The sequence below is a fragment of the Odontesthes bonariensis genome, chromosome 9, assembly GCF_027942865.1.
Source record: "Odontesthes bonariensis isolate fOdoBon6 chromosome 9, fOdoBon6.hap1, whole genome shotgun sequence".
In the NCBI taxonomy this organism is placed as follows: Eukaryota; Metazoa; Chordata; class Actinopteri; order Atheriniformes; family Atherinopsidae; genus Odontesthes; species Odontesthes bonariensis.
The window spans coordinates 18,449,905-18,477,526 of record NC_134514.1 but is presented as its reverse complement, the minus strand read 5'-3'; the positions used below and the strand labels follow the sequence as shown (position 1 = coordinate 18,477,526).

The 27,622-nt window shown below is 41.1% G+C and overlaps 1 protein-coding gene across 1 annotated transcript in view; it reads right to left on the bottom strand.

Annotated features, from left to right (window-relative positions):
* grik4 (glutamate receptor, ionotropic, kainate 4) overlaps positions 1 to 27,622 on the bottom strand; it is a 354,718-nt gene that overhangs the window by 80,592 nt on the left and 246,504 nt on the right. The window contains exons 7-8 of the mRNA XM_075473484.1: positions 17,877 to 18,055; positions 14,334 to 14,387 (exon numbers count right to left, since the gene is read on the bottom strand). Of these exons, the coding sequence (XP_075329599.1) occupies positions 14,334 to 14,387; positions 17,877 to 18,055 (233 nt within the window). The remainder of the gene's footprint in view (positions 1 to 14,333; positions 14,388 to 17,876; positions 18,056 to 27,622) is intronic.

Below are 27,622 nucleotides of genomic sequence, written 5' to 3'. Positions count from 1 at the left end.
ACTTGTGAACTTCTCTCTGAAGAGTGCAGACATGTCTCTGCTTCCTCCTGCTGCTTATTGCTTTATTCGCTTTTAAATCATTCTACTTCTTTCCACAAGTCTTGGATATAATTTTATTCTTTTATTCTTTTATCCTTTTTCTTTTAATTGTATATTTGTAAACGGTATTAGCCCTCCTGTTTACAAAGAGAATCGGACAGAACAATGTCTCCTAACCCTGCAGTATCAGTGAGCTGCACACAGTGTGAGCTACTCTTTGCGAAGGTAGCACAGCTCGAGAAGAGGATTGAAACGCTGCAAGACATTTGTAACGACGAGGAATTTATTGACTCTATTATAGCTCCTGCGCAGGCTGTGGAGCCTTCATGTGCCAACGGACTAACTCAGATCTTTCTACACAGGATCACAGCTGATGTAGAATCTCACACTGCAGCCCTGGCTGACACACTTCCCTGGATCTGTCCAAATGACACTGGAATATCTGGTGAAGCTTCCAAACAGGACTGTCCGACTGATATCTCCCACTGGAACAGTGTTGGTGCCAAACCCAAATCATCAACCCCAGCCAGGGTCTGGTCTCATGTTGTCCGTCGCAGAGGTAAATCCAGCACGAAACCTAAACCTCCAGAACTCACTCCGCCACCTGAAGTTCTATTGCATAATAGATACGATCCGTTGACTCAAAATAGAGTGTGTGATGATGAATGTAACCCAAACATGAAGAAAAACAAGAGAAATGGCCCCAAACCTCAGCCTATTGCTAACCAGATCATCAGGAGAAGCCCAAATCCCACAACCAAGGTGAGGACTACAGAAGCGATCGACACCTCCACACAAAAAGTAATAGACACCATTCTAATCGGGGATTCTATAACACAGCATGTCAGAATGGCGAAGACGGAAAATATAACTTTTTCTGATACATCAGTCAGGGAACTGATAGATATTTTGCCGACCATTCTGTCTACTCATCCAGATGGCACGAGGATCATTATCCATACAGGGTCTTTTGATATTCTGAGAAGGAAGACTGGCTCTGAGATCCTGAAGAAGGATTTTTCTCTGCTGTTGGAGAGACTGTGTCACTATGGAGCACACCGGGTCTCCATTTCAGGCCCCATTCCTACTGTGGGTAAAGGAATTGAACTTTTCAGCAGACTTCTTGGCCGAAACACGTGGTTGTCAAATGCATGCATCGCCCATGGGATTAAGTTCATTGATAACTTTAATATCTTTTGGAACTGTAAGGAGCATTTCAGACCTGATGGCGTGCATCCCAATCAAACTGGATGCAGATTACTTGGTGCACATTTACGTCATGCTGTTGGGACGGCAAACCCAAACATGACTGTACAGATTAGACTGAAGGACACAGCAGCGAGGCAAACAACCCCCAGCCCTCCCCCCTCACCAGACCCTTTACTCCACATCACCCAAGGTCTCCAAAGGATGTCTCTATCCCAGCCAGCGACCACCATCTACCAAGAAACACAGGGTACCCCCTCCTCCTCCTCTTACATCATCTGTCCTGGCAGAGCAGGACACAAGGGGATGTGCAGGATGTTCAGGGAGCAGCACAACATCCAGAGTTCAAAACAAAGATAGTACTGTTCAAAACAAAGATATCATGCCATGATGCGTTCAGGGTCCCTGCTATAGTAGTCCGACTACTGACAGCTGTTCTGAGAACAAGCTGGGACCCAATAGGATTCCTGTTTTAGTTAGTAAAAGAAGGAATCTGTTAACGGTACCACGTACAACTCAGAATACAACAGAGACCAGTGTAAACTCCACAAAGCTAGCCTTACTTAATATTAGATCTCTGTCCAATAATTTCACACAATTTAGATTTTCTTTTTCTGACAGAAACATGGTTAACAGAGAGCACAAGTGCTACTGTTCTTAATGAAGCAGCCCCCCCAAACTTTAGTTTTATGGATAAATGCCGAAATGGTAAGAAAGGTGGTGGAGAAGCTGCCTTATTTAAAGATACATTCCAGTGTAAAGAGATCTCATTTGGTGATTTCACTTCTTTTGAATATCCGAGTTTTATTTTAAAGGGTGTTCCTAAAATCCTGTTCTTAATCATTTACAGATCTCCAGGATACTGTGCAAGTTTTATTGATGATTTTTCTGAATTATTGTCTGTTATTTCGACTGATTTTAACCATTTTATCTTGACCGGGGATTTTAACATTCACATAGATAATATGACGGATGGTAATGCCAAAGAATTTTCTTCTGTGCTGGACATGTTTGGTTTGTGGCAACATGTAACAGAACCAACCCACCTTCGAGGTCACATTCTGGACCTGGGGTCCGTTTCACGTAGCAGGTTCAACCAACTCTGAGTCTATTCCTGATCTCTGAGTTGATCTACTCTGAGATAGAAAACTCTGAGTTTTCGGTTCCAGAAACGCTGATTTGAGTGAGGTTAATCAACTCTGAGTAAGTTCACCTTGAGTTTAGCGCGTGCACCACAACTTTAAAAAACCAGCATCAACGGAGCCCCGATTCGACGAGTCACCTTGGCAACGGGGAAGAGGAGGGGCTACGTTTTTCACCAACCTCGAATTGGAAATCTTAATGCGCTCATACGGCGAGTTTCAATACGTTTTTAGAAATAAGTGCAACACCGCTGCAGCAACAAAAGTGTAAGTTTAAATGTAGTCCTTTGCAATCACAATAATATTACAGGGAAACTGCTTGAATGGTAGCCCATTCATTTATTTCATTTAGGTGCAATCCCGCAGGGGAGAAGCGCTCTTGGCAGCAGTTTAAGATGAAATATAAAAATATTGTTCAAACAGGTGAGACCTCGGCATGGAGGTACCTCATTTTGATCATGTTTTACACTGTAAAATAAATATTAAGTGGCTATTTGACTGTGCAGTTATTTTATTCCCAACATAATGCTGTTTTCACACACATAAACTATGTCTTCTCATCTATATCATCCATCCATCCATTATCTATACACCGCTGAATCCGTCAGTCGGGTCGCGGGGGGGCTGGAGCCTATCCCAGCGGTCAATGGGCAAGAGGCGGGGTACACCCTGGACAGGCCGCCAGTCCATCACAGGGCCACATAGAGACAAACGAGACAAACAACCATACACACTCACAGTCACTCAGAAGGACAATTTAGAGTCATCATCTATATCATGTTCTGTTAAATAATTAAGCCTATTTAAACTAACACAGATTTCTACTGAGCCAACAGAAAGAAGGCAGATGCCCGTAAAACGGGTGGTGGCCACCACCTCTAACGGGAGGGCAGTGGCTGAGGGAATCCCCGAGGGAGTCCACCCCCAAGACACGAGTGCCTTTATAAAATATAATAGGCCTATATATGTCTTTTTTAAGCCTATTCATACAAATATTTATTTGTCTTTTATGTCTTTTTTTTCTTTTGTCCCAACACATTCTGATGGTGCCGCTCAAAAAGATAATTTTCTGTAAATGCAAAAATCTATGCGCGGGCTGATAACCATCTCCGACGAATATTTGTTTCTCTGCGCAATAATGCTGCACCTTCATCCACGGGATCATTGTCAAAAGGACATGTTCGTGAAAAAAGTTGCCTCCTACTATATCTAATGGACTTATAGAAGTAGAAGAACTCGCTCTGCTAAATGAATGAATGAGGAAATCAAATGGCGTGTGTGGCTGAAAGAGGGCGGAGACAGAAAGAAACTCCAGGTTTCTTGAGGAAAACCTGGTCCCGACCAGGTTAGGTTCAGAGAGTCTGTTACTCCGGTAACTGACCGTGAGGTTAAGTTACCTCTCTTTGTGAAACAGGCTAGAGTTACCCCTCTTTCTCGGGGTTGAGTTACCTCCCTTTGAGAAACGGAAAACTCAGGGTTTCCCTCATTTCAGGGTTAACCTACTCAGAGTTTTCACTAAACCTGCTACGTGAAACGGACCTCAGGTCATTTCTAAAGGTGTTGATATTTTTTCTGTTGTGGTTATTGATTTGGCACTTGTCTGACCATTTTTGTATTTTATTTGATTTACATATTACTCAGAATGTTCAAACAACCAGCTTCTCAGTTAAGAAGAGGTACATTAATGAGAACACAAGTGCTCAGTTTAGGGAGGCCATAGCTATGTTACAAACAATGAGCGCAGAGTCGGTTGAAGGACTGCTGGATCATTTTAACTTGAAAATTTTTAATGTAATGGAAGAATCAAGAGCACCTTGATCAAACAGAAAACCCCATGGAGAAACACCACTACGGTCAAAAACCTGAAAAGAGAATGCAGGAAAGCTGAACGTAAATGGAGGAAAACAAAGCTTCAGATTCACTATGAGCTGTACAAAGAAAGCCTGCGTAGTTATAACAATGAGCTGTGCAAGGCCAGACAGCTGCATTTATCTGAAATCATTAATAAGAATGTCAACAATTCTCGAACTCTGTTTGCTATGGTTGAAAAACTCACAAATCCTCCTAAACAGTCAAACCCAGACCTCCTCTCCACTGAGAAATGCAACGAATTTGCCAACTTTTTTAGCCAAAAAATCAAAACAATTAGACAAAACATTCACGCAACACAGACAAACAAGAAAACTAATCTGTGTCTAAAACCTAGAAATAACTCTGACGTTATGTCACAATTTAATATTGTTAATTTAAAAATCCTAGAGGAAACAGTTCGGCAGCTGAAATCAACAACTTGTTCTCTGGACATAATACCATCCGACTTTTTAAAAACTGTTTTTACCTCAGTAGAAAGTGATCTCCTACGAATAGTTAACAGCTCACTGGCATCAGGCATTTTTCCCAAGTCACTAAAGACAGCTGCCATTAAGCCACTCCTAAAGAAGAGAACTCTAGACGCCTCTATGATGAACAACTACAGACCTGTCTCTAATCTCTCTTTTATATCTAAGATTATTGAGAAAGTTGTATTTAACCAGCTAAACGACTTTCTGAATGAAAGTGGAAGTCTTGATAACTTTCAATCAGGCTTCAGACGTCATCACAGCACTGAAACAGCTCTGGTCAAAGTGTTCAACGACATTAGGTTGAATACTGATTCTGGTAATGTTTCAGTCCTGGTTCTGTTGGACCTCAACGCTGCGTTTGATACTGTAGATCACAGAATCCTGTTGAACAGGCTGGAAAACTGGGTTGGACTTTCTGGAGCGGTCCTTAACTGGTTCAGGTCCTACTTAGAAGGCCGGAGTTATTTTGTTACAATTGGCAGCTATGAATCTGAGCGGAGTGGCCATGACTTGTGGAGTCCCCCAGGGGTCAATTCTTGGACCTCTTCTGTTTAACTTGTATATGCTCCCTTTGGGTCAGATATTGCAGAATTTTAACATCAATTATCACAGTTATGCAGACGATACACAACTTTATGTGTCTCTGTCACCGGACGACTACAGCCCAGCTGACGTTCTGTGTCAGTGTCTGGAGGAAGTAAACACCTGGATGAGAGAGAATTTTCTACAATTAAGTGAAGACAAAACTGAGATCATTCTGTTTGGTAGCAAAGAGAAGAGGGTCAGCGTTGGTAAATATCTTGAGACTCGGGACCTTACAATCACTGACCAAGTTCGTAACCTCGGAGTGTTGATAGAATCAGATCTGACTTTCAGCAGCCACATCAAAGCTGTCACCAAGGCAGCTTTTTACCATCTCAGAAACATCAACAGAATTAAAGGTTTCCTCTCCCAAAAAGACCAGGGGCCTCATGTACAAAGACTTGCGTGGATTTCCTACTGAAACATGGCGTACGCTCAAACCCAAATGCCCTCCAACGTCGGATGTACGAATCTGTGCGCATGCATCAATTCAAGCACATTTCGTTTGTACATCCCAATCAACGTGGAATTGAGCGCACATGTCGGAGCACCCGACTCCTCCCTGTCCACGCCCCTACTTAAATACACAAATCATATTTAAATGAGCCCTGCACCTGCGATTCCCCTCTGTGTACGATGAGAAAATAAAGAAAAAAAGAATAAATAAGACGGGAAAAAAGAAGAACTTCACGGAAAGCAAGATGTTGGTGCTACTTTCTGAAGTGAAGGCCTGCTAAAATGTGTTCTTTGGCACGCTGTCCTCCGACATAAGCAGCAAACTAAGAGGAGTGGGTGGGAGAGCCTGAGGCTGTCAATGTTGTGGGGTCTGAGAAGCCTCACAAGCAGAGGGGAAGAAGAAGTGGTCCAACATTAAGGTGGAGGTAAAGAAGAAGTGGTCCCACATTAAGGTGGAGGTGAAGCGGAGACTGGCTGCCCACCGCCGCAGTGTGGCCAAAACAGGCGGGTGGGGGTGGGGGGGTGACCGACTCTGTTTGAACAGAGAGTCGGGGCAACAATGGGTGACACTGCTCTCTCTGGGGTGGTGGGAGCTCATGTGGGTGACTCTGATTACCCCCAAGCTAAATACCGATGTTTTTGTGTAACTCACAACAACGTGTTCATACAGTAACGTGCAGAAGTGCGCCGGGGAAAAGTCGAGGCTGATAAAGACATTTCACACTTTACGCACAGGGTTATTAACATTTGCCCACAGAGACGATCAGGGGCTTGTTAGAAAGATCTTAAACTGAAGTTTGACCAGCAAAAAACAGCAAGAAACTAACTTTAACCACCGACTAATATATATAATATAATATAATATAATATAATATAATAATGATGCTGTGAAGACGGGATAGAAATTGGGGGCGCACATACTCAATGCGCGTCACAGGGAATAATATTAAGACAATTACAAGAATGAAGTTACTCACCAAGAAGTCAACCATCACGCACAGTGCCACCTTGTAAGTCTGTTCCCAACGATGCTGTTACTCAGAATGTATGAATCGTGCGTTGAACCAGGGTACCTCGCCACAATGTTGGTTATTTGCATTTACACATCACATATGAAAATATGTATCAAAATACATATGATGAATGAAAATGTTCCCTGTTAACATACAAATTTATCATGTGATTGCGCTTTTATAGCAATGTGTGCGCAGTCGATAGCTCCGATTACAAAATCGGCTCTCGCTTCAAATTGGGCTTTAATGTTGGCCTGTTGGGAATTTGATATACGTCGCTGAGATGCGGATAATTCTGTCCCACACGGCTGGCATGGCTCGGCTCAGGGTAGACTGGCACAGTCCCAATCGGTTGGCCACCTGCCCCTGGAATGCTCCGGTTGGAACCCCAGTGTGCACATCACCTGTGGGCACAGGCAGCGCATTCCTCCTCGCTGTGTTGCGCTCCAACGCCGGCCGCAGCTCTGCGCACAGTTCCAGGAGGATTTCCCTCAAAACGGCTAATGAGTCGCCATCATATGCCAGCTAATCCTCTCTGTTATAGTGAAAACACGCTCTCTTCTAATTGCATCATTTGAAAAGTCTTCTAATACAGCTAAAGCAGCCATTGTTTTTAATGGTATGCATTGCACCACTTTGCGCTGCTTTTATATCCACTCGTGTAAATGGAGACACATGGGTGTGTTAATTGTTTATCAGTATTAATTGTTCATGTGTCTCAGATGTGCACATTACTGTCTGAGGACTAATTGTTTTCACATTTATTTATTATAACAGTTTCCCAACATCACCTTAGGTGTCGCCAAAGAATCAACAGCTGCAGAAACGTGCGTACACCAGCCCTGAAGCTGCCGTGAGGCACCGCACATTTCCACGGTCATTTCACTCTTGATACATCTGATCGTTGACGTGAAAAGGTGCGTACGCCACTATTTTGTGCGTACGCACGCTTTGTACATGAGGCCCCAGGAGAAACTCATCCATGCATTCATCTCCAGTAGACTCGATTACTGTAATGCTCTTTTAACTGGACTTCCCAAAAAGAGCATTAAACATCTGCAGCTCATCCAGAACGCTGCTGCTAGAGTTTTAACCCGGACTAAGAGATCTGAACACATCACACCAGTTTTAAAATCTTTACACTGGCTTCCAGTCAGTCACAGAATAGATTTTAAAAGCCTGCTGATGGTTTACAAATCCCATAACGGTTTAGGCCCAAAATACATCTGTGATATGTTCAGAGAATATAAACCCAGCAGAGCTCTTAGATCCAAGGACTCAGGTCAGCTGGTCCAGTCCAGAGTCCAGACTAAACATGGAGAAGCAGCATTTAGCTGTTATGCTGCCAACAAGTGGAACAAACTGCTAGTGGAGATTAAACTTTCACCAAATGTAGACATTTTTAAATCCAGGTTAAAGACATTTCTTTTCTCATGTGTCTATGCATGAAATATCTTTTAACTTACCTAGACTGTTGCCTGTTTTTAAATTCATTTAAATGATTTTATTTGTTTCTCTTTATATTCTTTTATGTATTTTTAATGCTTCTTGCACTCCCTGCTGCAATGCTTTTATTTTATGTAAAGCACTTTGAACTGTTTGTACATGAAATGTGCTATATAAATAAATTTGATTTGATTTGAAGCATTATGAATATCATTACTCCATCTCATGATGGTCAATGGACTGGTCATTCTTTAACATTCATCTTCACTATGGTAACTTTGGTAATAATTTCACAATTGATATTCACTAGTAAAAGTGTAAATAGAGGACTGTATATTACATCGTTTGAAACATCTGATTAGGTACATTCATAAGAACAGAAAACAATAATTCTGGTGGGAAAAATGGGGCATCCGTACCACCTCCTCTTCCACAATTTTTCGCAGCAAACAAACAACACAGAGTAAAGTAAACAAATCCAAAATAAGGGCTGAAAGCAGTCAAATCTGTAAGTGGGCATGACAAAAGCCCTGACTCAATGGGTTGCCACGGGAAGATGCTGATGAGCGTCTTGAGATGATGATTCAGGGGAAACAGATTAGGCAGGGGAGCAGTCTGGCAGATCGTTAGTCAAGGATGTCAGGACCACATACAAATGAAGTGTCAGCAGAGGAGGAAGACAAAAGCAAGAGATGGTTGGACAAAACAGAGATGCAAGGCGCAGAATGCAAAGATGTAGAAAAGAAGAAAAATTAAGAATGATCATTGTTTACAAGCCTTTACAAATTGTTTGGCAACATTCAGAATTTCAGAGCAGGAGTTTATTCAATTACCAATTACAATAGAATACACTGCCATCCATCATATTAACTCATATAAATACATGCAGAATGAGTCTTACATGTTTCTCTTCAGAAATCCAAACATTAAATGTTTATTTTTGTTAGTCGGAATACTCGATTATAATCAATTATGGCTTACATTTTTCTAAAATGACCTAAAAACATTCAATTGATTCTATTCATTTGTACATTGTACATATTGTCTGTACTATTTGAATCCTGTTTTATGCAGGAGATTTGTTTGTGCCTTTGGATGGAAGCTTTGTTCTTTGTTACATCCATCGGGTTTTTGGAGCAGACAGATTTCTAGCACCTTTTCTGTAATCGGAAGGACTACTTTAGTGAGAATGAGATGTGATCATAGCCATTCAAGCGGGATATATGGAAATACCTGCACTTCCCACATTTAGAGGACAACTCAGTTTCACTGGCAACAGACTGACAAAGATACTTTCAGGCTTTCATTTCTTCAACTCCCGTTCAGTGTATCTCCATTAGCCAGTTTACTGCAGCTGTAAATTGAAACAACCAGCTTTTTTTTTCTTCTGGTAAAGCATTTGACATTGTAAACGTTTTTAATCATAATTCTCAAACTCTCCAAAGAGTCTTTGAACCAACTTGTGTGGCCACAATTCCACGTAGACTCACAGAAGTGGATCTTAAATCATCACTGACCCGAGTTTCTACTTTTCCTTAATTTATCACAAACTTGTTAAACCTCTGGGCACCGCTCACTTTTTCTATCGTGTAATTAGAACCACAGTTAACAGCTCTTCAAAGCTGTTGAGATGAAATAAATATTCTTTTGATCACACTTTACAGTAAATGTTCTCATACAACACACTTCCAAAGGTTAGAAGCTAATCTGAAACTCAAAACTGAGCTTTCACTCCAACAAAAGTTTAATTAGGTGCCATCTGACGGTGAAACCTCCCAGCCCACACACTTAAACTGGAGCAAAAACTTTCTTTTCTTTTTTTTTTTTTTTAATTAATATCATTAGACGATCTGCACGCAAATTACAATGCATGAAATGCTGTGATTGTCTGAGAAAGGTTTTAATCATGAACAAAGAAGAAAACAGAGAAAAACACACAGAAGAAAACAATATTTTTTTTTCTAAATAAATCACTGAAAAATGTTCACAAAGCGGGTTGACCGAAGTGTGAAGATTTACAAGGCTGAGCTTTTTGAGCTGTCCACAAATAATAAAATCCACGAATAATAAAACAAAAAATGATGAATGCTTCCTACTGTACAAGAACAAGAAAATGCGATCTATTGATAATGACTAATCAGCTCCATCAGAAACATCAGAAATTGTATCACTCAAGTATAATCTTAAAAGTGATTACTGTTCTGAATAACCAGTTGATACATGAAAAAGTCTGCCTTTATATAAAAAGTGTGAAGCTAATTTGTCAAAGTGATGCACACTATTCTTCTTACATGCGTTTCTGTGCTCTGACCGACAGCACACTCAGAGAAAACAACAAACACTCACTACCATGCTTCATTTGCTTTTAGATAACTTGCCATATCTTCAGGGTAAAATAAACAAATGCCATCAGCTGCTCTATTCACCAAATCCACTTCAGATGGTATTTTCATAACGGTGACGTGAGATATAATTTCATTACATGAATTCAATTTGAAGAAATAGTAACGTTTCTTCTTTGCCTCGAGGTCCAAAAACTTACTGGAAGTAAGATGGATGATATTGGATGGTCATCTTTGTGTGTGTGTGTTTGCATATCTGTGTGCAAAAACCTTTTACAGCAGCCCTTTTGTTGTATACCTTCTCCCCAATTGTCCCTTTATTGCATCTGAAAGGCAATATTTGATCTGACTTTTTAAAATAAACACCAACTATCTTGTCATGACTGATCTCCACTTATCATGATGTTCTTGCATTGGACGCTGTTGTGTCCTGTATTGCTCTGTCTTCCGCAGACGGGCAATTAGCTGAGCGAATCAATGCAGTGGTGTATGGTAGTAAGTGTTCTTAACTGTGGAAAATAAATCAGAGGTTTCCATTCAGCTTTGGCTTTTAAGCTAAACCCTGCTCGAGAGGAACTAAGTTGAAAGTCAAGAGGCTTACTTTGTATAAATTTCCCGTAATAAACGCCCTTCTTTAAAAAATGGCAGAGTTTCAGGTGATATAGCTGCCCTTTGTGTAAGCTGAATACCTGCCATATGGAAAACATGATGAATAAATAAACTGCAGTCTTTACTCCGTGGAGTTTAGGTACTCACTCATGATTAAGGTAGTTAATCCACTTAAGGAAGGTTATAGAAAGGTGGTTGCTATTTAATTGAACTACGTAAATGAAGGTATGCTCCTTTTGTAGTTTGAGGAAATCCAATTTGTGGCCAGGATGTGTGCCAAAGAAAATCAAACTTTGTATGCCCACTCAACACTGTAACATACACACCTTTACTCTTCTTTGATGAGAACATCACCTTTGGCACTGAATATGTTCAGTGTTTTAAACTACTTGAACAAATGACCCATGTTTTTGTGATATTGGACAAAAAAGCCTGATGAAATTGCAGTGTATTTCTATGAAAAGATGAACAAGCAACCAAAGGATTCAATGTGTTGTTGTTGCTGATGTACTGTACTATCAATGTGGTTGGAAAATGGGGAGAACAATGAACTGGGCTATGAAAGAACATGATGAAACTAGGTCCCATCATCATTTGCTTCAGTTTGTATTTATGCAAGAGCCAAAGCCATTTAAAACCCAATATAAAGGATGAATCACTGACTGCAACGAGTCAGACGACAAAAGTGTTTTTTTCCCCCCACTTACTGCTTCAACACTATGTTACAGTGAGGACACTTTATGACCATTTGATGGTGTTAGCTAAAGCCATTAATGACGCCTTCACTGGGCATCAGTTAGATGTGAGGAAAATATCATCAACATAAAAAAAAAAAGTTTGGTCATTATCTATCATGAATCTGTGTGGCTTATTCAGCCCTTCAGCAGAACAAAGTGAGTTTATTTACATCTGGGAACAAAGGACGAACAAGCAGGTTAAAGAAAAAGAGAAAAGAGAGCTCCAACAACAGTAGTGGCTGCGTTAAGGACTGTGCACGAAAACATGAAGATGGCAGCAGCCCACTCTTAATGACTCATAAATTAGCTTGATATGAATCCTCTCTACAGCGCCATTAGAGCAAAGTGTTTTGAACCTCATTAATTTCCATTAGGGAGCAGCTATCTGCTAAGTTTACCGTAGCATCAAATTTCCTCCAAGCTGCCGGCATTACGATCTCACAATAACTCTCACAGACCCTAGCATCCATGTGACAAAAAGGCGTTGCCCATAATGGAGCGCAGGTCAGTCACTTTTCAACCAATATGCCCAGAAATTTTAGAGAGACATTTAAAAGAGATGCCTCATCTTCAGCTTGTCTGTCCTCAGTCCTCATGTTTTCACATTAGAGTGTATAAAACAGTATGTTACTAAACCTGCAGAGGAAACTGTCATGTACATATAGAGGTGATAAAGTATTTAATAAAAGACTGTTGAAGATTTCAGTTATAAAGACTTGCAGTAGCTGTTGGTCTGCTTCTGCTTCAAAACCGTCTTCGATAAAGAAGCATTTCCTTAAGCTGACTCTTCAGTTCTTTCTCCATTTACTTCCGTCACCTTTTTTAAAAACATTTTCATAGCGTGAAGCATATCGCACAATCACATTAAAACGACTGTACACCCCACAGGGTGTAATTCAATGCAATGAACTCAATACCGGGCACTTTCTGCGAAGAAGAAACGGAAGAAAAATCAATACATATTTATGTAAAAACACCATGTAATGCAGTCTATAGTGAATAACTACAGAAGTCTTGTAGACTTTATTTACACATAAATGTAACCAAAAACACAACAAGACACGAGATTTTTCACACGGGGGATGAAAGGAGAAAGCTGCTGCCCTATGAAAAGAACATTGCTCTATGGATGACAATGTTTCACGGACAGATGAAACCAAAGCAGACCTTCTTTGGTTTTAAATGAGAGATATGTTATGTTCAGAGATAGAAAATCACTGCATTCCAGCATTACAGCCTCATCCAAATCGTGAAACATGATGGTTGTAGTATCATGGTCTGCGCTCGCTTTGCTGCATCTTTGAGAGCTTGGAATCGTTGATGGAGAAATTAATTCTGAAGTATCAATTAACAGAAATACGGCAGTCTTTTAGTCACTGCGTTTATTTATATTACATTATAACTGATTTACTTTATATGAACTGAAGTAAATTCTACTCGGCTGTCGGGACATCTGGCTGTAATCTGAACCTCAACAGAAAGTGGGTCATACAGCGAGACAATGGCCCTCAGCACACAAGTTAAGCACATTGCTATGTCACAAAACTGTTTATTAAGTAAATAATTGATGTTTTAAAATGTCCATGTCGAAGCCCTGACCTAAAACAAACTGTTTGAAACAGTTTAGTAAAATAGCTTTTGGTTAAAGTTCCTCTAAACAGATGTGTACAACTAATCATGTTGCTGCATTTACTGCTGCATGGGAGGGTCTCATCAGATATTGCGAGCCCACGTACATTTGCAACCAATGATTTTTTAATATTACATGTATTTTCTAAGTAAAAAAACAGACCAGCTATAATATATTTGTTTCATCTGATGGACTTAGGAATATTTTCAATATTGACCTTTGGGACTTTAGTCAAAATCCAATGATTCTTGGAGCAAAAATTAAAAATGTTAAATGGCTTAAAAACTTACAAGCAGCTTCTTAAATTTTATACGTGACTTTTATATGCATTAGCTTGCAGGTGAAAAATACAACCCGACCAAAAAAGTCAGCGTCACTGACAACAAAAGAAGGATTTGTAAGGAAGGAAGGAAAAGAATAAACTTTTTACATTTATCATTATGACATTAATGTCAGCTGAGATGGTACCAGCAGCGGTAATTGTAGTAACTATAATAATCATTATGTATTTGTTTGGTCCAGAGGTCCACTTGAATGACTGGAACCACTAGGGCTGCTACACTCTAATTTGCAGTCTAACAAAATGAAGGAGAAAATTGACTGTTATATAACCATGATATAATAAATCTATGTAACAATTCTTCTATTCAATCATTCATTCAAGTGAGGAGCACGGATTAAAGTTTTCTATTTCAATACAGTACATGAGTGTGGCATTAGAGTAGTGATGTGCTCCTGTAGGTATGAAATTTGTATCCTAATTGCCCACGCCATCTTGAATTTCCTTACCAGAGAGGTGAAGATGTAAGTGTAGTAGACTGACAGCATTCCCAGCTCTGATGCCTGCAGGGAAACAAGAGGGTAAAAGGAGGGAAAGATGAAGATTTTAAGTTAGAGGTCAAAGTAACGCGATGAGACGGGGTAGAACAAAACAGAAAGCACAGAGCAAAGAAACGGTGGAAAAGTTGAGAGGTCTCTGAGTCAGTTTAAGTCAAACTCCACTCTGAGCATACATATCAAATCCACATCCTGATAAAAGCAGATCCATTCTCATCTGATGAAGGCTCTCAGTTGAGCAATTCATTTCTCAGGTTATTGGTATGCTGCTCAACACTGTCATACAACTGATTAAATCAAACTCAGTCACAAGCAGTTGTAAAGGACAGGGTGAACTTTTTCATGGTTTCATTTCATTAAAGACATTATCGTGTGAGAAATTCATTAGGCCATTTGCTCTTGTATTATAGAGCTCTACGAGATACGATCACAAGTGCACAGCTCTAAATACATACACTCAGGAGGGATTGAGGAAGCATTCAGATGTGATCACTAAGGCCACATTCGGAGGTAGCACAGGACACATTTATATACATTTGCTTAGCTTTAGGAGCAGAATCTGTTGAGAAAACACATTCTCTGACCTCACATGACTCCATGCAAGCAACAGATTTAACACTCCAATGTTACTTTCTCACTTACTTCTCTACTTGCCTCCTACATTTTGTAAAATCGAAATTATTGCCGGCTAATTTGAAATGATTCAAGAGAAATTTATGGGAACACATTGAAGGAATGATGTTTCGGGGTTAAAAGTTTAGCTGAACTGGATTATAAGGACTCTTTGTCAATAAAAAAGAAAAGAAAAAGAAAAAGAAAAATAGTTTTTAGATCATTGATTAACCAGGAGGCTTTACAGGTGAGTTAGCTCAACATTGTACAGTTTGCTGTGAATGTTGTCAGCACTGACTGTAACCCACTGTGTTCACCATATCATAATAAACTTTGCCTCAATCAAATCACAAGAATCTCAGCTTTCTAACCGTATGTTGTATGTACACCCACTTAAACACAATGCTTGTGCACACAGCAAGAATCTGTCAAAAAGAGCAAAATTAGGTTTACTGAAATCTTTGAAAAATAGAAGTAATAAATCTATAACGTGTTAACAAAATAATGATACGGGTCTGATCTGGTCACTGTATTCATGATTTTATAGAAACATCATAATTTGTTGCTAAGCTGATAGCTGACTGCTTGACTTTAGCTCTTTGTTTATTTGCAGGTAACTGAGTTGCAATCATAAGTGGCTACTAAGGATGCATGTAGGGACGCACTGTAACAGCAGGTGTCCACGTACACATTTAGTGCTGTGATCTGGTCACCCAGGATGGATGCAAACACAAAGTCTGAACAGGGTCAAGAAACATAGTTTTCTTCAACATTCCTTAGGTCTTCATGTCCATAAATCAAACATCATGCCACTTTTAAGTATTACAGCCTCTTGTTTTTTATGTTTTTCAATACCTTGTTGCAATAATATTTCCATGATTAACAGCTTTTACACGAACATTATTCCATGGTTGTGAATCATTCAGAGAGAGAGGGTACAATGACAGATAGCTAGCTGTCATCTCTGAATGCTATTAGCATCAGTGTATGTTACTCTCCTATGTATAGTCAATGGTCAAGTGTTTTATAGGAGCATGAATAATAAACCACTGAGAAATGTGAAGGAGCCGAATATGATAGCAACATTTCTGAACATATATTTCCTTACTGAATCCAAAATGACCTTTCCAGATGACCTTATAAAGCTTCCTCCTCTTATATATTTGACACATTCTCACTTTCAACTACTATGTGCTAAAGGGGAGGGCATAAGGGCATTAGGCTGTAAACCTTTTTTTCTTTTGTTACACATAATAATGAAAATAGTTTTTCAAAACCTGTGCAACTGCACAAATTAGAAATAAAAAGGATGCCTTAAGGACTTTGGGTCCACATTTCATTGAGAGAGCATAATAGCCAAAGCAAGCAAAATGAAAAATCCTTTTAGCCTCCTTTCACTGCTCCCAAAGCAGGCTTCCATGTCTTTCTCACTTTTGATCTCCTTGCTCAACCCCAGCTTTTGGTCAGAGTGCACACGGTTTGCACTACTGGCTCACCATCTATCCCATTCTGGTTCTATACAGCTGTGCACAACAGTGACAGCCTGACTGAATGAGATTACATTCACATTGCTAAACACTGCTGACCTAAAGCCCTCTGAATGCTAAAACCTCAGAGACTGAGACCTTTGTCTGAACAGGGTTTGATGTAAGATGTAAACGGGCAAATAAGGAGAAATATTTAGCCAGACGAAGGACGATTATGTACCTTTAGACTATTATTATCATCTGAGACTGGCAAATACTGTATGCAGACACAGCTTTGATACGTTTGGTAACAATGCGCTACTACTGCTAACTTTCCTCCAACTCACTACAGGATTGTCTCTTGACGGCATATATAAAGAGGACAAAGCACTAAGTGATAAAATATGGACATATGAGACAACATATAGAAGGAAGTGTTAGGAAAGAAAGTGAAAATTGAGCAGAGGACAAGAGAGCACATAGAAAGTCCATATTGAAGCTGAGGAGACAGATGGAGGAAGAAGGGTAGGAGAGAAACCCAGAAGACATCCCAGTGTGGACTCCTGCTGCTATGTGGCCCAGGATTGCCAGGGTTGCTACGGAGACTGGATGACCACTAAAGCAGCCTGAAAACGTAACTGCAAGTAAAAACTATTGACTAACATAGGGGACGTGGATAAAACCACAACAACGGGAATGGGGGAGAAAGAAGCAGAAGTTAAGATAAGCATCTTCTCTTTCCCTCTTCTCCTAACCTCCATCTGTGTTCACTTATTGTTACCTCCAATCTGGCCATCTATCCATTGTCTTCAAGAAGCTATAGTGACTGTTTTATTAACTAAGAGGTAAGGTGCCATCAAGGCGTCTTACAAACATAAATATTCACTCACAGAAGGCATCTGCTTTAAGCTGAAGTCAAAGAGTTCAAAGTATTAATATATTTCAGAGACATTAATTATGTTTTATTAGCAAGACGAGTACAAAAAGGTCACACTCTTAGACAAGATACTGACAGAAAGAGGAGTGCTCACTAATATTGGTCGAAATTTTTATGTAAAAATCAACATATAGAGAAGAAAATGTGTATTCATATAAGACAAAATGGATGTTTTGTCTTACTTTAGAGCTTCTTTTAACCACTAACATGCACTGCATTAAAAAGCAGACAAAAGGACACTTTCATTTATACAACTTGATTTAATTACATCATCCACATGCATAAATTTGGTGTAAAAGTTTTTTCATTTGTGACTATGAATTATGCAACTCTATCTTTTAAAAGCTGTGGTACAGCTCATGATTACTAATCACCCACCTTGTGATTCAAGATAAAGCATGGATTTCTGTGCATCAAAATACAATAAGAACTTGTTGAGCCATATGGAAAATATAAACGCGGAATGAGAAACATACTAACCCGCTCTAAGATTATATGTGACATGGTGGCGTTGGCATCAACTATGATAGTGGCAGTCTTGTCATCTCGAATCTCTTTGAGGAGTGGGGTCGGGTCCTGGCTGTCATCAAGCATGCGCACAGACAGAGTCTCCTTGGAGATCAGGAACTGTCTGAGGAGCTGCTCCAGGTTCAACAAGCCTGCCGGTAACACACAGAGAAAACACGTAAGAGAAATGTCCTCGTGATGAAGGTGAAAATTGTGAAATCAAGTTAGAACTGAGTAGAACCAAAAGGTAAAGCAAAGTCAAGGTTATGGTTCAGACTGTGTCTCCACTGTTTTCTTCTTCTTTTCCCCTTTCTCACATTTTGCCATTACATGGTTTCTTGTGTTATTCTCTCGGTTTGTCACAGGGCATGACTCTTCACTCTACGCCTCCTTCAAACTGCATCAGCGGTCCTCCTGATTTTATCTGCCAGTTCACCGACACCTCATCGTCTCATCAGCTTGCCATGTTTAATCCCGATTCACCACTCACTCTTCAATAGCTGAACAGTCAGCTCAGGTTTTACCTCTCGTTTGCTCTAGTTCTTTGCTTCTTCCTCATCTTGTTTGCCAGGTCTTTTCCAGTGCTTCCAGGGCCATATTCATATTCATCATATTCATCCTGTCTGCTCTGACCAGCTTCGCTCCATCAGCCACGCCAGCTCTCCTTGTTTAAGATCCTGCTCTGCAGCTCCTTTTTAAAAATCTTTTTATTATACTTTGCATTCTGATACTGCCAAACTTCTCCATTATATCAATTTATTCTGCAATAAACTTTGTTGCACTTTCCATTGAGTTTCTGAATTTGGGTAAAACAGTGCATGAACTTAAGTCTTCTCAAAAATATAAAAAGTGCACATTATTTGTTTTAATGCTTTTTCTGTGAAGGAAAAATACACATAACATCATTTTAAAGCTATTAAACAAAAAGGGATATCTCAGCAGTTTCTTTTGTACTCTATCCCATGGTAATAGACCGTTTGGCTCCAGTTGAGAAAGAGGGAATTGCCCTAATTAAAGCGTAGCCGACTTAATCAAAACACTCCCGGCAGCATTTTACAAGTCACTTTGCATCCATATATTAGCAGACCCTGAGAGGTTATGGGCTAATTTTCCACATAGGAATTTTAACTAATTGGTCAGGTGTGCTATGTTAGAAGGAAAAAGAAAAAATTGTAAGAAGTATCTTAATTTTCAATTATTGCCCTGACCTTCAAAATTGGCATTATCTGTCTATTTGACATTTTACAGATGCTGCACATGTGTTAACTGAGTCGCAAACAGAGGGAAGTTACACTCAAATGAAGCAAAGAAAAGCACATTTTAATAGTATTTTGATGTAAAATGTACTCCTGGCTTTGCACTGAGGCACAAATGTGCCCCATTAATAGAATTCTTATTATCAAAATGTGCAAGAAGTCATTCCGTCCATGAATGACTCATTTTCTCAGTATACCTGTTTAAACAGCCATTAAAAATGCATGCTCACTGTAGCAGAAGCAAAAATTATATTTGTAAATTAATATGAATGATTCTAAAAGTCCAACTCTGTTTGCTTCAAACCATAGTTCCATTCCACTAGGCTATCCAGTGACGTTATATTCATAAAATAATCTGTCAATGACATCAGGTCATTTAAAAAAACATGCTTTTTGTAGTAATGTGGCATTCAAGTGATCATTTATGAGGGAATTAGAAATATTCAAACTAAAAAAGAATTGGGGTGATGCAGACATAACGACCACATCAATATTTTATCTGACTTCTTTGTACAACATAGACATTGTTCAAAATGTTCTATATAAGTGCAGTATTATGTGTTTCACTGAGACATGGCTCCTGGAGCATATTCTGCACCCAAATGTGTCTCTCCCCGGCTTAAAGACAATACGAACTGACAGAGACATCAGGAGCACTGGCAAAAGCAAACATGGAGGTATTGCAGTCCTTGTTAACAACAGATGGTTTCATCCTAGACATGTCACTGTGATGGAAAGGATCTATAACAGGGACATTGATCTGCTAGCTGTGAGTTTACGCTCATATTATCTACCAAGGGAGTTCACCTGTGCTCTTCTGGTAACGGTTTATATATTACCTGCAGTCGCTACTGACAGACTGTGATGTCATCAGCTCAGTTGTTGCCAGGCTACAAACACAACATCCCAACATATTCAAACATATTGTTGAAATTTCAACAAAGTCTCCCTCTTAGCTGCACTTCCAATCTTTCCAACAGTTTGCCAATTGCTCCATCTGAGAGAAACAAAAAGTTGGAATTATTTATGCTAATGTGAAAGATACCTACAGGTCATCTGCCCTCCACTAGGAAAATCCGTGTGGTTCTCCTCACCTCCAACTATACACCCATTGTTAAGCAGCAACCTGTCACAGTACGAACTATAACATGGATATAAAAAATTTCTCAGGAGGCTGAAGAAGAACTGTGGGGCCACTTTGAATCCACAGACTGGAATGCACTCTGTGAACCACATGGAGACGATATCAGTGCCATGACTGAGTGTGTGACAGATTACATCAACTTCTGTGTGAAGGGTATTTCTTCCACAAGGATAGTAAGGTGCTTCTCCAATAACAATTCCTGGATCACCAGTGACTTGAAAAAGCTGCGGAACATGAAGAAGAAAGCCTTCAGGAAGGGAGACAGGGAGTTATTGAGGACTGTTCGAAAGCAGTTGAAAAAGAATACAACAGTACAAGGAGGTGTACAGAACAAAGTCAGAAAGAAAGCTCCAGTAAAATAATGTGAGAGGTGTGTGGGATGAAAAAGATTGCAGGCTTTAAGGTTAAGAGGGTCAGAGCCAATTAACGTGAATTTTAACAGGTTCAGTTCAGATCAACACTCCACCTCTGCCACCAAGAACACAGACCTCACACATTAACTATACCCACATTCTCGCTGTCACATCGCCATAATGTCACCCTCTACCTCGGTCATGGGTTTTAACACAGCCTTGTCAACTTCTCCACCCACATCAGGGCACACTGAAAGCTCCTCTGGCTCTCCCACCTGCCTATGTGTCTCCAGCAATCAAGGGAAGAGGCAACTGGAGAGACAGAACCAGAACAAGGCTCTGGTTCTAGATCCTCAGTCATCCCCAGGGTCCTGGAGACCTGTGCAGAACAGCTATGTGGGATATGCTGTGGGACAGCTATGACAAAGCAGACAGCACAGTGAGGATAATGTTGTTTGATATCTCCAATGCTTTTAATACAAATCAGCCAGTACTGCTATATAAGAAGCTGCAGAAAATACAGGTGCATACCTCAAGAAACACCTGTATTATTGACTACCTAACGAACAGATCGCAGTTTGGGAGACTGCAGGGTTGTGTGTCTAAGAAAATGGTCAGCAGCACAGGGGCACCACAGGGGACACAGTTTATTTTCACTCCATACACCTCAGACCTCCAGCACAAATTGGAGTCCTCTTATCTACAGAAATACTGAAGTTGTTGGATGTATCAGTGATGGACTAGAGGCTGAGTACAGGGAACTGGTTGATCACTTTGTGGTATGGTGTGAGAACAATCACCTCATCTTGAATAAAAACAAAATAAAATAGATGATTGTGGATTTTAGGAGGAGCAGGAATAAGCCAAACACCGTCTCCATCCAAAGGCTGGCTCTGTTCTAGGGACTGCTCTGGAAACCTTGGAGCTGATTGTTAAAAGAAGAATGCTGCACAGAAAAACACTGACCATCCTCTTCACAACATCATGTTCAAACTAGAGAGTGTGACGGGTTTATTCCTTCTTCAGCTCCACCATAGTAAAGAAAGATACAAGATACAGGTCTTTTCTCCCAGCAACAATAACTGTTTATAATGAATACTTGTAATAATTGCTTTCAATTTTTTTAAAATTTTCTTTAAAGAATGTAGATCATTGAGTTGTCAATATGACATTTTGTCTGACTTCCACAAAACGAAACCAGGGATGAGATTAGCTAGTATCAATCAATAACTACAAATTCTTCACAGTTTTTGTATCTTTGTGTGTTTAAAGTTGGGCTGTGAGACGTAAACACCAGCATACTGGCATGGCAGCACTGCTGTCCTTGCCTTAACAATCTGGCAGTTTTCATCACCTTCATGTAACATTTCCTGAAGTAATAGTAAAATGACACTCTAGACTTTGGCGTCAACAGATATGTAATGCGATTTTTTGCCAAGGCGACAGCAACGCAATTTATCTGTCATAAGGAGACCAATTCTGGTGAGGCAATTTAAAGTTATCAAGCTCACTCCTTTAGCTTCTCCATCGCCCATTAACACAAGGTGCAGTACTGCCCCAGTCACCCACACCAGGTCTAAAAGCTTCTATAATTTTCGTCTCGGTGTCTGGCTGTCTTTTGGCCTGTCTATATGGCAGCAATTACTGTTTGTGTGTTTGACTTTATGTACCTAGCCAGCTACGTTTGAGCAGTCTTAAAACATCAGTTCTGGCTGCTGCTGGCTTGCCTCACTGTGTCTCAAACCTGTCAGTTCAGCTTCCTCTGTAGTAGAACGCAGAATCACTATGATGGGCTTGAAATAGCTTCTGCTACAGTACCCTCCTGGATTGCCTTCTGCATGCATGCTCTTATTGATAACATCTTTTTCACATTGAGTTTGTGACATTAGACAGTGCTCTGTGCCAGATAGTGCTGTCTAAGAAGCATGCACATACATACGGAAACACATAGACTAAACCCCATGTTCTCTTTACTGTTCAAGCTGCAAAGGAATCAAAGGGAAAGAGGCAGCATCTTTCTATTTTTCAACTTGGGTACTTTAAAGCAACTAGAAGTTCTTCATTGTTAGCCCTGGTGAACCAATTTCACTCAAATGATGAATAAAAAGAATCATCGCTACCTTAACATGGTGGTGGGGTTGAACGATCTCTGTTATCCTGAGAGCTGTGATGCCTCCCACGGCAACTCAAAAACTCCCAGCTGCATGCCTTGGGGTTAAAGTTCTCTGTGAATGACAGGGTTGGCTCCCTGTGGCTGCAAGTTGCTCTGACTTCAGTTTGTGTTGATGCATCTCAGTGGGGGATATCATTGAGTGTTACAAGGAGCTCTTTGAGGATCTCCAGACTCCAGCCACCATGTCCTCCACCAAAGAGATAGAGTCTGAAGACTCAGGGAAGAGGTGCTCGTCACCTCTGCTGTGGTTGTTGAGGTAGTTAAAAGCTTCCTGGCGGTAGGGCGACAGGGGTGGACGAGATTTGGCTCGAGATGCTATAAGCTCTGCATTTTGTGGGGCTCACCTCTTTAATGCTGCATGGAGGTCAGGGACGCCGCCTGTGGAGTGACAGACTGGGATGGTGCTCTATCCCTCTATCAGGGATCAAACTGATCGAAATTCCAAGGAGTTTACACAAGGTTGTTCGAAAGGAGGTTCTGGTTTTTCTGGATTTTTAAATTCAGGAGTAGCAGGGTGACTGTTGCGCAGGTCAGGAACAGAGAACAAGATCTTTAACCTTGCAGAGCTGCTGATGGTACATAGGAGTTTGACCATTCAGTCTACATGTGTTCTGTGGGCTATTGCTGGCCCTGCATCACCAAAGCAAGAGCTGTGTCTGTACTCTCAGCACAAAGGTAAGCTTGTTTTCAGGTGGGTTGGACTCCACCAGGGCTGCATCTCTCCTCTTTGTGGATGATGTGGTTCTGTTGGCCTTTTCAAGCCATGACCTCAAGCGCACACTGGAGCAGCCAAGATGAAAGCCCTCCAAATCAGACTCCCTTTGAGTGGCATGTCCAACTGGGAGGAGACCCCGGAAGACCGAAACCTCCCTGGAGGCATTATACATCCCCTTTGGCCTGGAAGAAACTCAAGTGTCACTGGGGAGAACGGATGTCTTGGTTTCTCTTCTGGACCTGTTGCCTCTGAGACCCGACCTCAGATAAGTAAATAAAAAAGGCATGTATACATGCACGTATGTACAAAGTTTTCTACCTTTAAAAATAAAAAAAAAGTCAGAACAAGAAAAACAAACTACTCCAACTTGTTCTATAACATCCAGAAATCAAGTGATTAAATCTCAAAATATGGTCAAGACTGTTAAAGATATCCTACTGTCTTGAGCTCTTTCCCACCCATACTCTTAAAGAAACCTTGCAGCTAGTTTCTGGTTTCACTTAAATAAAATCATTCCCTCTGTAACATCTGGTGCTGTCCCTCAGTTTCATGCTGCAATAGTCCAACAGCTTATACAAAAAAAAAAAAAAAAATCCATTAGATCCTACTATCGACAATAACCATGTCAAATGTCCACATGTATTTTTTTGGCCAAGGTTTAACGGCAGAACAGTCAATTTGGGTTTTCAGATGGGAAATGCTCTTAGTTCAGTATGTAGTTTGTACAAATGATGCATTTCTAAAAGTGAATGATCCTCTTTTGAGGCTTCCTGTGGCAATTCAGCTGTTTTAATTTTCCTGGATCATAAGGGTGCAGTTGATTCTTGTGATCATTCAATTTTACTTCAACTGGGTGGCATCTCTGCCACTGTGTTGGACTGGTTTTACCCATATCTCCATTACTCCATCCTTTTCTGTCCTCCTCCCAATTAATTGCTCTTAAAGATATGTAAAGATATGTAGATATGTAAATGAGGCCAGATGCGGTTGGCAAATCATTTTCTCCAGCTGACCACTGACAAATCAGATGTCTTTTTCATAAGCACATATACCACCCTTGGTCATGTTTCATCACTGCTCGGTTCATTCTCCACCTGCAGTTCAAACACTCACGGACACTTTTGATCATGATTTCAAGTTAAGTTGGCATGTTAAAATAATTGTCCAGTCCTATTCATCCAGCAACATTAAATCTCTAAGATCCCATCTGTTCTGTCTCCTCAAAACCTAGACACTGTCATTCATGTCTTTGTTACCAATTATGTTGTCTAGACTGGTGTAATTACCTCCGCTTATGCTTAAACACATATAACCACTAGCTCCTACGCATTCAAACAGAGAACATGCAAAGCAGGTCATTTTGATGACTCATTTTATGGCATAGATGGATTCCTCACTGAAAACCATTACGCGACTGGGCAACTGGGCTGGGATGGTGCCATTGCTCTGGAATGACCTACCAAAGAAGATACGGCAAACCAGATCTTGTGTGTGCAAGTACTGAATTGATTCCTGGTGGTGTATGTTTAAATCAATCATTCAAACATGTATGTTTAAACGAATTAAACTAGGAGTTTTCTAGCCTGTTTACTACTTCGTTTATCCAACTTTCTGGCACACAGTGAGGTGGCTGTAGCTTGTCTGACAATCTAAGCCTTGCTGGTTCGATCCCCAGCATCCCCACATTCTGAAGTGTCCTTGACCAAGACAGTGAACACCATTTTCCTCTGATGCTTTCATTGGTGCGCATATGTGTTTACAATGAAGAAAAAGCAGCAGTCTTAGTAAGACTATTTAGACTAAGAATGTCGATGGGTTTGCCTTTTGTCCTTCCCTTGCAAACAGCCCGTTTCTTTTGAGATTCTGTCCTTGTCTGTAAGCGAGTACCTGCCCCTTGTGAACATTACATTTGTGTGACAGGAAGTGACTCTCAAATATGTGAAACCTGTTTCATGCGTACAAATGGATCCATAAATGGGTATATCTCACTTTACAAGCATTTCAAACAGACACAAATCAAACAGGAGGGAAGTCACGTCTGTAACATAAATCCACAAACTGGCGAGAAGACAGAAATGTGCAACACCTGCATCACACATATGGGTGGATCAGTAAATGTCAAAATGTTCACAGAGCAAGATATACCTGTTTACAAATCTTTGGTATTTTTTTGTGCAAATGATTCTACTCAACACAAATAAAATAATACATATTTGGGGATAGTGAAATATTTGTGGATCATTAAACACATTTGTGGATTGTTTTGTGTGAGTTACAGCTTGTTAAGTCCAACAAAAACTCCCATACACAAGAAAAGAAAAACACACTTGTGTGTGTAAACGAGTCCAAACTTCCCCATTGACATGGATGACACCAGGTCCTGTCTCTCACTAAAGCAAACAGATAAAGGCTTGCATTCAGCTGAGCCAGCCACTCATTTACCTTTCACATACAGTCACCACAGGATTCCTGCGCACACACAGACACACTTAGCACCTCACAAGCAAAATACTGCTGTAATAAAGTAACATCAATGGTGCAAAAGCCTTAACCTGTGAATTTAACACGGTAGCTGTACATGAGTTCCTTGACAGGTGCTGGTGAAGAATATATAATGAAACCTTTGGTCACAGATAAAGTGTTAACAATACCCAAAAGCCCCTTTGACAGCTGTACATTATGATAACTTATGCAGCCTTCAGCAGTTAAGTGAGACCTATTTTTGTGAGTTTGCTACCATTATAGCTATCACTTCAAAGTGCTGAAGACAAGGTATTATGTAAAAGCACCGGATGTATCAGTGAGTAAGGTCCAGTTTTCATGAACCCAAATAACCATAAAAGTGGGACCATTAATCTGACATACACTTGTAACAACGGTTACGTGTAAAACTGCTGCTGATCATTTGTGATCTGTTTGCAATTGGGAATCATGCTGTCAGGATGATGTGGTGGAGAAGGTGGACACGGATGCGGAGTTCAAAGTCAAAAGGGTGATTTATTTCACAAAAAACAAAGTAACAAACAAAAGGCGCGGCTGGGCCAGATTCAAAAATCAAAACTATGAACAACAAACAAAAAGACTTGACATGGCAAGGGATAAATAAATACTTGCTTGCAAAAAACGACGTGGAACATGGAGAACTACGGGAATCAGGTCAAGGCAGGTAACAAACACAAAGCTCTGACAAAACGACAGGAAACTAAATAGAGGGCTGGGAGTGATTGGGGAGTGAGTGCAGCTGAGGAAAAAACACAGGTGACGTGAGTGAACTAATGAACAGAGTGAAGGGAAACTAAAGCATGACAAAAAACTAAACTTGGACTGAAAACAAACATAACCTAAACATGAAAACCAAAAATGAGAGTCTCTGGGCGTGACAGAGCCCCCCCCTCAAGGGGTGGATCCCAGACAACCCTTCACAGTCCAAGGGTGGGAGGGAGGGGCTCGAAGCCGGCCAGGCGGGAGACCAAAGACGGCCATGTGGTACCGGCTTCGGGCAGCAGGAGGCGGTGGTCTGGCGGACGCCCAGACCGCAGACGGCATAGCAGGAACAGGCAGTGGTCTGGCGGACGCCCAGACCGCAGACGGCATAGCAGGAACAGGCAGTGGTCTGGCGGACGCCCAGACCGCAGACGGCATAGCAGGAACAGGCAGTGGTCTGGCGGACGCCCAGACCGCAGACGGCATAGCAGGAACAGGCAGCGGTCTGGCGGACGCCCAGACCGCAGACGGCATAGCAGGAACAGGCAGCGGTCTGGCGGACGCCCAGACCGGAGACGGCATAGCAGGAACAGGCAGCGGTCTGGCGGACGCCCAGACCGGAGACGGCATAGCAGGAACAGGCAGCGGTCTGGCGGACGCCCAGACCGGAGACGGCATAGCAGGAACAGGCAGCGGTCTGGCGGACGCCCAGACCGGAGACGGCATAGCAGGAACAGGCGGCGGTCTGGCGGACGCCCAGACCGGAGGCGGCATAGCAGGAACAGGCGGCGGTCTGGCGGACGCCCAGACCGGAGGCGGCATAGCAGGAACAGGCGGCGGTCTGGCGGACGCCCAGACCGGAGGCGGCATAGCA